This window comes from Salvelinus alpinus, chromosome 23 (assembly GCF_045679555.1).
Source record: "Salvelinus alpinus chromosome 23, SLU_Salpinus.1, whole genome shotgun sequence".
NCBI lineage: Eukaryota > Metazoa > Chordata > Actinopteri > Salmoniformes > Salmonidae > Salvelinus > Salvelinus alpinus.
Genome location: NC_092108.1, coordinates 20,441,966 through 20,451,109, shown reverse-complemented (window position 1 = coordinate 20,451,109; position 9,144 = coordinate 20,441,966). Strand labels below are relative to the sequence as shown.

The window sequence follows — 9,144 nt, the reverse complement described above, 5'->3', positions numbered from 1 at the left end:
TTACCTCTGTTGCAGAGAATAAGTGCATTAGAGTTAACTGCACCTCAGATTGCAGCCCAAAAAAATGCTTCACAGAGTTTATGTAACAGATACATCTCAGCATCAACTGTTCAAAGGAGACTGCGTGAATCAGGCCTAATGGTCGAATTGCTGTATAAAAAAAACACTACTAAAGGACACCAATAAGAAGAAGAGACTTGCTTGGTCCAAGAAACACGAGCAATGGACATTAGACATTAGACAGGTGGAAATCTGTCCTTTGGTCTGATGAGTCCAATTTTGAGATTTTTGGTTCCAACCGCCGTATCTTTGTGAGATGCAAAGTAGGTGAACGGATGATCTCTGCATGTGTGGTTCCCACCATGAAGCATGGAAGAGGAGGTGTGATGGTGTAGGGGGGCTTTGCTGTTGAACGTGTCATTGATTTATTTAGAATTCAAGGCATACTTAACCAGCATGGCTACCACAGCATTCTGCAGCGATATGCCTTCCCATCTGGTTTGCGCTTAGTGGGTGTAACGTAGACGCTGGAGTTGAGAAGCAGGTGCAGGTTGTAAGTTTAATGTGACAAATAACATGGAACGATCCAACGTAGGAGTAGCGTCTAGACATGAATAACAGAAACAATACTGCCTGGGGAAGGAACCTAAGGAAGGGCCGGATAAAGGGGAGGTAATGAGTGGACAAGATGGTGCCGGAGAACAAGGCTGACGTTTTACGTATTCCTAACCAATTGTGTTTTTTGTTCTTATTTAAAACTTATTTTGTACATAATGTTGCTGCTACCATCTTTTATGACCGAAAATGACTTCTGGACATCAGGACTGCGATTATTCAAAACGGACTGGCAGAATCCTTTTTTTCCTTTAACGAGTCCGACGAGCCCGACTTGAATGATATACTGCTTCCGTGGGAACAGGCCCAGATCCCCGACATTTGAAGAGAAGGCAGAGAAAAGGGGGCCAGAGGTCGGGCTGCCTTCTGAGAATTCGTAGGCGATCAAATAAACCCCCACTTCCTTCCATTCTAATAGCAAACGTGCAATCTTTTGAAAATAAAATCGATGACCTACGCGGAAGATTAAACTACCAACGGGACATTCAAAACTGTAATATCTTTTGCTTCATGGCTGAACGATAACTTTATCAACATACAGTTAGCTGGTTATACGCCGTATCGGCAGGACAGAACAGCGGTGTCTGGTAAGACAAGGGGCGGCGGACTATGTAATTTTGTAAATAACAGCTGGTGCACGATATCCAAGAAAGTCTCGAGGTTTTGCTCGCCTGAGGTAGAGTATCTCATGATAAGCTGTACACCACACTATCTACCTAGAGAGTTTTCATCTGTATTTTTCGAAGCTGTCTACATACCACCACAGACTGATTCTGGCACTAAGACCACAGTGAATGAGCTGTATTCCGCAATAGGCAAACAGGAAAGCGCTCACCCAGAGTAGCCGGGGACTTTAATGCAGGGAAACTTAAATCCGTCTTACCAAATGTCTATTAGCATGTTAAATGTGCAACCAGAGGGGGAAAAACTCTTGACCACCTTTACGCCACACACAGAGACGCATACAAAGCTCTCCCTCATCCTCCCTTTGGCAAATCTGAACATAATTCTATCCTCCTGATTCCTGCTTACAAGCACAAATTAAAGCAGGAAGGACCAATGACTAGATCAATAATAAAGTGGTCAGATGAAGTAGATGCTAAGCTACAGGACTGTTTTGCTGGCACAGAGTGGAATATGTTACGGGATTCCTCCGATAGCGTTGAGGAGTACACCACTTCAGTCACTGGATTCATCAATAAGTGTATTGATGACGTCGTCCCCACAGTGACCGTTCGTACATACCCCAACCAGAAGCCATGGATTACAGGCAACATCCGCACTGAGCTAAAGGCTAGAGCTGCCGCTTTCAAGGAGAGGGACTCTAACCTGGAAGCTTATAAGAAATCCCGCTATGCCCCCCGACGAACCATCAAACAGGCAAAGCGTCAATACAGGACTAATATCGAATCATATTACACTGGCTCTGACGCTTGTCGGATGTGGCAGGGCTTGCAAACCATTACAGACTACAAAGGGAAGGACAGCCGAGAGCTGCCCAGTGACACGAGCCTACCAGATGAGCTAAACTACTTCTATGCTCGCTTCGAGGCAAATAACACTGAAACATACATGAGAGCACCAGCTGTTCCGGAAGACTGTATGATCACGCTCTCCACAGACGGATTACCAGGACGTGTACTGAGAGCATGCGCTGACCAACTGGCAAGTGTCTTCACTGACATTTTCAACCTCTCCCTGTCCGAGTCTGTTATACCAACATGTTTTAGCAGACCACCATAGTCCCTGTGCCCAAGAGCACTAAAGTAACCTGCCTAAATTACTACCAACCCGTAGCACTCACGTCTGTAGCCATGAAATGCTTTGAAAGGCTGGTCATGGCTCACACCAACACCATTATCCCAGAAACCCTAGACCCACTCCAATTTGCATACCGCCCCAACAGATCCACATATGATGCAATCTCTATTGCACTCCACAATGCCCTTTCCCACCTGGACAAAATGTGAGAATGCTATTCATTGACTACAGCTTAGCGTTCAACACCATAGTGCCCTCAAAGCTCATCAATAAGCTAAGGACCCTGGGAATAAACACCCTCCCTCTGCAACTGGATCCTGGACTTCCTGACGGGCCGCCCCTAGGTGATAAGGGTAGGTAACAACACATCCGCCACGCTGACCCTCATCACAGGGGCCCCTCAGGGGTGCGTGCTCAGTCCCCTCCTGTACTCCCTGTTCACTCATGACTGCACGGCCAGGCACGACTCCAACACCATCATTAAGTTTGCCGATTACACAACAGTGGTAGGCCTGATCACTGAAAACAACGAGACAACCTATAGGGAGGAGGTCAGAGACCTGGCCGTGTGGTGCCAGGACAACAACCTCTCCCTCAATGTGATCAAGACAAATTAAATGATTGTGGACACAAGAAAAAAGAGGACCGAGCACGCCCCCATTCTCATCGATGGGGCTGCAGTGGAGCAGGTTGAGAGCTTCAAGTTCCTTGGTGTCCACATCACCAACAAACTAACATGGTCCAAGCACACCAAGACAGTTGTGAAGAGGGCACGACAAAACCTATTCCCCCTCAGCAGACTGAAAAGATTTGTCATGGGTCCTCAGATCCTCAAAAGGTTCTACAACTGCACCATCGAGAGCATCCTGGCTGGTTGCATCACTGCCTGGTATGGCAGCTGCTCGGCCTCCGACCGCAAGGCACTACAGAGGGTAGTGCGAACGGCCCAGTACATCACTGGGGCCAAGTTTCCTGCCATCCAGAACCTCTATACCAGGCGGTGTCAGAGGAAGGCCCTAAAAATGGTCAAAGACTCCAGCCGTCCTAGTCATAGACTGTTCTCTCTGCTACCGCATGGCAAGCGGTACTGGAGCGCCAAGTCTAGGTCCAAGAGGCTTCTAAACAGTTTCTACCCCCAAGCCATAAGACTCCTGAATACCTCATCAAATGGCTACCCAGACTATTTGCATCCCCCCCCCCCTCTTTTACACCGCTGCTACTCTCTGTTGTTATCATCTATGCATAGTCACTTTAATAACTCTACCTTCATGTACATATTACCTCAACTAACCGGTGCCCACGCACATTGACTCTGTACCGGTACCCCCCTGTATATAGTCTCGCTATTGTTATTTTACTGCTGCTCTTTAATTACTTGTTACTTTTATTTCTTATTCTTATCCGTAGTTTTTTTAACTGCATTGTTGATTAGGGGCTCGTAAGTAAGCATTTCACTGTAAGGTCTACACCTGTTCTATTCGGCGCATTTGACTAATACAATTTGATTTGATTTGTTACACTTTGAAGCTTTTTCTTGAGTGGGCAGCTTGATGAAAGCCAGTCAATAGTTAGGTCACCAAGAAAATATACCTCTCTGTTGATATCACATACTGTACATTATCAAGCATTTTACACATATTATCCAGATACTGACTGTTAACACTTGGTGGTCTGTAGCGGCTTCCCACAAGAATGGGCTTTAGGTGAGGCAGGTGAACCTGTAGCCATATTACTTCAACAGCATTTGACATTAGGTAGGTATAGCTATGTATAGCTCCGCCTTATCTTAGCTCACTGGTCACCATAGCAATACCCACCCGTAGCATGCACTCCAGCAGGTATATCTCACTGGTCATCCCCAAAGCCAACACCTACCTTTGGCCGCCTTTCCTTCCAGTTCTCTGCTGCCAATGAATGAAACGAATTGCAAAAATCACTGAAGTTGGAGACGTATATCTTCCTCACTAACTTTAAGCGTCAGCTGTCAGAGCAGCTTACCGATCGCTGCAGCTGTACACAGCCCATCTGTAAATAGCCCATCCACCCAACCTCCTACCTCATCCCCATATTTGTTTTTGTTTTTCTGCTCTTTTGTACACCAGTATTTCTACTTGCACATCCTCATCTGCACATCTATCACTCCAGTGTAAATTGCTAAATTGTAATTACTTCGCCACTATTGGCCTATTTATTGCCTCCTTACTTCAATTGCACACACTGTATACACATTTTTCTATTGTGTTATTGACTCTACGTTGTTTATGTGTAACTCTGTGTCATTGTTTTTGCCGCACTGCTTTGCTTTATCTTGGCCAGGTCACAGTTGTAAATGAGAACTTGTTCTCAGCTGGCCTACCTGGTTAAATAAAGGTGAAATAAAAAATAAATAAAAAAATAGATCCGCTCTAAGCTTTACAAGAATATTACTCTGACCATAAACGGCAATACCTCCACCATTTGGCATTCCTGTCTCTTCTGAAGATGTTTAAACCATGTATTGCTACCACTGTATCATCAAATGTATTATCTAAGTGAGTTTCAGAGAGAGTCAGTATATGAAGGTTATCTATTACTAGCAAGCTTTTGATTTATTGAACCTTGTTTCTTAGGCTACATATGTTAATGTGGGCTATTTTTAGCACTTTTCTGGGATTCTTGATTGTTCATAAGTGCATGATTACTGCATACAATAGCTTTAGGATTGACAGAGGCATTCAGGGGAGTTAGAGGGACATAAATTAGGTTACTTACATTATGACTGCTAATGCCCCTGGGCCAATGTACATTTGCAACAGCACTACGACAGCTCAGCGACACAATGGTGGGGATTATCTGAGCATGGCTTGGGTCATGGATAAGTCATTGTCTCAATGCAGCCTTGAAATGCGAGGACAGGGTCCAGGAGCCAAGATGATTTGATGGACTCCATCATTCCTGTAGAGCATCTTCTGTTTCCAAAAATTGTCAAAGTTATCTATAAAAGTTATGCCAACAGAGCTACAGTAGTCTGTTAGCCAGGTGTGTAATGTCAGCAGCCTGCTGAATCTTTCACAGCCGCGGCCCATTGATGGTACCGGGCCTGAAATAATTGGCCGCTTTTTGGAATCTTTCAGACTTAGAATCAATTCTTTAAAATCAATTTTCAACAGTTCCGAGCTAGACCTCCTAATGTCGTTTGACCCCACATGGACAAGTTGGAGCTTTCAACAGAAAAATATGTATTCTGAGTTGCTTTATTTTCTCATTGTCTTTTAGAAAATAGCCCAGCTATGACAATAACAAAATTATTCTGTACATAATACAACTTTTAAAAAACATAGTCTACTCTGTGTAGAACAGTACTTCATGTCAAAAGAAAAACAAAAGTGATGCAATGCAACTCAATGCTAATGAGGACGTGTTTGTCTGCCTGATAATAAGTGTAGGCCTGCAGTTACTTCTGGCTAACCATCGCCATCTTCTGGGAAAATAAGTGTACTGTTCCTGTCTGTATAACTATCATTATAGATCATGGTGATGATGGCCTAATAAATCCACCACAATAAAATCAGTTGATTTTAGTTGAGTTTCATATCTGATTCATTTAAACAAACCTTCTTTCTTAGTATTATGTGCAGTGCAGTCTGTGAATGTCCTTTCAACAACTTGTATGTTCAGCTACTGTTTCCAGTTATGGAGGGCTAATAGTTTAGCCTGCATGGGTTAATCAGATAAATATATTTTGAAGAGAAACATTTTGGACAAAGGGAAAGTGGGAGGGGAATAGTTTATTGAAGAGGGATACAGACACACAGAAAGAAAAGAACCACTGTTGCAATTCAATTCCCAATTAATCTAAATCCTCCGACATACAATATATTTTCATAACTATAGGAACCACATTGTTGATGTTCTGCTTGATATTGTATGATTTCCATTCTATAATTAACTTTGGCAATACAGACTTGTAACTCATGCCACTATGGCGGTCTAATTGATCTATTTAGAGAAGTAGAGCGAGAGAACACTAGAGACATTGAGAGAACAAGCGCTAGATTGTAACAAGGTCATTATAGTCAACAGTCACCTCTGTATTATTAATACCTTGGTTTGTATGTATGTACTGCAGAACACAGTCTCAAAAGAGGACCACATACATATACAATAACAAACTGACAGAGAGCACTTTACACAAATCCACCTTAAGCTCTGGGCACAGTGGCTGACTGGACTCAGCACTGGGGAGGAAGAGGGAGAGAAAAGGAGAGGACAGGGAGAGGAGGAGAACAGTGAGAAGAGGATACGTTTTACACAGTTCTGAAGTGGCATGTGATCAGTCATGAACACAGGGGAGGTTTGAATCCAACCTGAGGCAAAGGCTAAATGGAGAATGTCACTGTTCTCAGTCACACTGAGATATGTATCTTCCCATAATTGTGGCCAGTAATATCAGTGTATTTCTCTGTCTCTCTGTGTGTTGGGAATACTTCCTTCCATCTCGCCAAGCCAGCCTCTGTGAGTTTGAGCTTAAAGGTGTGAGGAAGATCTCCACTTGACCAGTGATACAGTAGATACAGGCATACCATTTATTGAGGCTATTTTGTTTTGAACAATGTCCTCAGCCTTGTTCTATGTGTATTGACTGCTACTACAACACAGGAACGAATCACACAATAATCCAACATCAAATTAGTCCCAAGGGTCTTGATTTATTAACAGCTTACAACTCAAACATCAAACCAACGTGCAGACAGACAATACATGCACACGTGTTGGCACACACTCACACACATATATATGCACAAATATACGCACACACTTACATTCACACACACACGCACACGCACGCACGCACACACACACACACACACACACACACGACACACAAGCACTCCACTAAGACATATTCTTTCCTCTCTAAGAGAAGAACACCTAGCCAATAACCCACAGAAAGAGGGTGTTGTACAATATGTAATATATGATACTAAAACTAACTTGGCCTAGATAGGCCAATTAGTCCCCCTCCCTCCCTCCCACACACACACACACACACACACACACACACACACACACACACACACACACACACACACACACACACACACACACACACACACACACACACACACACACACACACACACACACACACACACACACACACACACACACACATGCAATAAAAGCAGCCTATGTGCCATGCTGCATTTTGGAATGGGTAGGGCAGTGCCACTGCTGAGCATAGATATGTAGAGAAGCAGCAAGTGGGGTCTAGGTGGAGGTGGGTGGAGGGTGAGGAGGGGGGTTCTAGGGACAGCAGGTTGGGTTCTAGGTAAGGGAGATGGAGGTTTTCTAGGGGCTGAAACTCAGTAGGAACTGGATCTGCTAAACAGACCTGGACCACAGGTGAGCACAAGCACACATACAGAAAGATACACCACAAGACAAGCACCATACTGTACATAGATACATGGACATCGATCGTCACCTGGCGTGAGGTCAGGGGTCAGGGTCAGAGGGCAAAAGGTTCAATGTCTGCACTATGTAAAGACCAAGGATAGATAGAAGAGGGGCTTGTGGAGGATAGGGGGTATGGGGTTGGTATGGGGACGGATGAGCGCTAGGGGATGAGCACTAGGCCCTTAAGAGATCACACGCTCCTTTGACTGCTTAAGATGGGGGGACATTTCTTGTTGGAGAAGGAGGAGGTCGCCGACTGGGGGCGAGGGAGGAAGGGAGGGTGGGAGGGCAGTAGTGTTTAGAGGACGAAGTGTGACAGAGAGAGAGAGAGCGAGAGGGAAGAGAGTAGGAGAGAAGCAGAGAGTTAAGTTAGTTGAAAAAGGGTTAAAAACAGGCAATTAGCAATAGCATAAAGGACAGGTGTTAAAAGAGAAATTGTGACTTCAGAGAAAGAAACAGAAAAAGTGACATCCTGAATTTGGAAGTGGTGTTGAGAAACACTTCAGCTTGTGGACTTCCTTGCTTCAGTAACCACAAACTACTGGAATGTGTTTGTGTGTTTTAGTTGAACGATACTGAACAAAAATATAAACGCAACATGCAACAATTTAAACAATTTTTTGTATATGGTATTTGTATTTATTAAGGATCCCCATTAGCTGCTGCTTGGCAGCTACTCTTCCTGGGGTCCAGCAACATTAAGGCAGTTATACAATTTTAAAAACCTTACAATACATTCACAACAGACTTCACAACACATTAAGTGTGTGCCCTCAGGCCCCTACTTTACGGTTACAGCTCATATAAGTAAATTAGTCAATTTAAATAAATTCATTAGGTCCGAATCTATGGATTTCACATGACTGGGCAGAGGTGCAGCCATGGATGGGTCTAGGAGGGCATACGCCCATCCACTTGGGAGCCAGGCCCAGCCAATCAGAATGAGTTTTTCCCCACAAAAGGGCTTTATTACAGACAGGAATACTCCTCAGTTTCATCAGCTGTCTGGGTGACTGGTCTCAGACGATCCCGCAGGTGAAGAAACCGGATGTGGAGGTCCTGGGCTGGCGTGGTTACACGTGGTCTGCGGTTGTGAGGTCGGTTGGAGGTACTGCTAAAATCTCTAAAACGACGTTGGAGGCGACTTATGATAGAGAAATGAACATTCAATTCTCAGCTCTGGTGGACATTCCTGCAGTCAGCATGCTAATTGCACACTCCCTCAACTTGAGACATCTGTGGCATTGTGTTGTGTGACAAAACTGCACATTTTAGAGTGGCCTCTTATTGTCCCCAGCACAAGGTGCACCTGTGTAATGATCATGCTGTT

At 44.3% G+C, this 9,144-nt stretch overlaps 1 protein-coding gene across 2 annotated transcripts in view; it reads right to left on the bottom strand.

The window, feature by feature from the left end:
- Positions 1-6,125: 6,125 nt before the first annotated feature.
- LOC139550519 (dynamin-3-like) overlaps positions 6,126-9,144 on the bottom strand; it is a 40,634-nt gene continuing 37,615 nt past the window's right edge. For both annotated transcript variants that reach the window (XM_071361455.1, XM_071361456.1), the window contains one exon: positions 6,126-8,070. In XM_071361455.1, the coding sequence (XP_071217556.1) occupies positions 8,025-8,070 (46 nt within the window). In that variant the 3' untranslated portion in view covers positions 6,126-8,024. The remainder of the gene's footprint in view (positions 8,071-9,144) is intronic.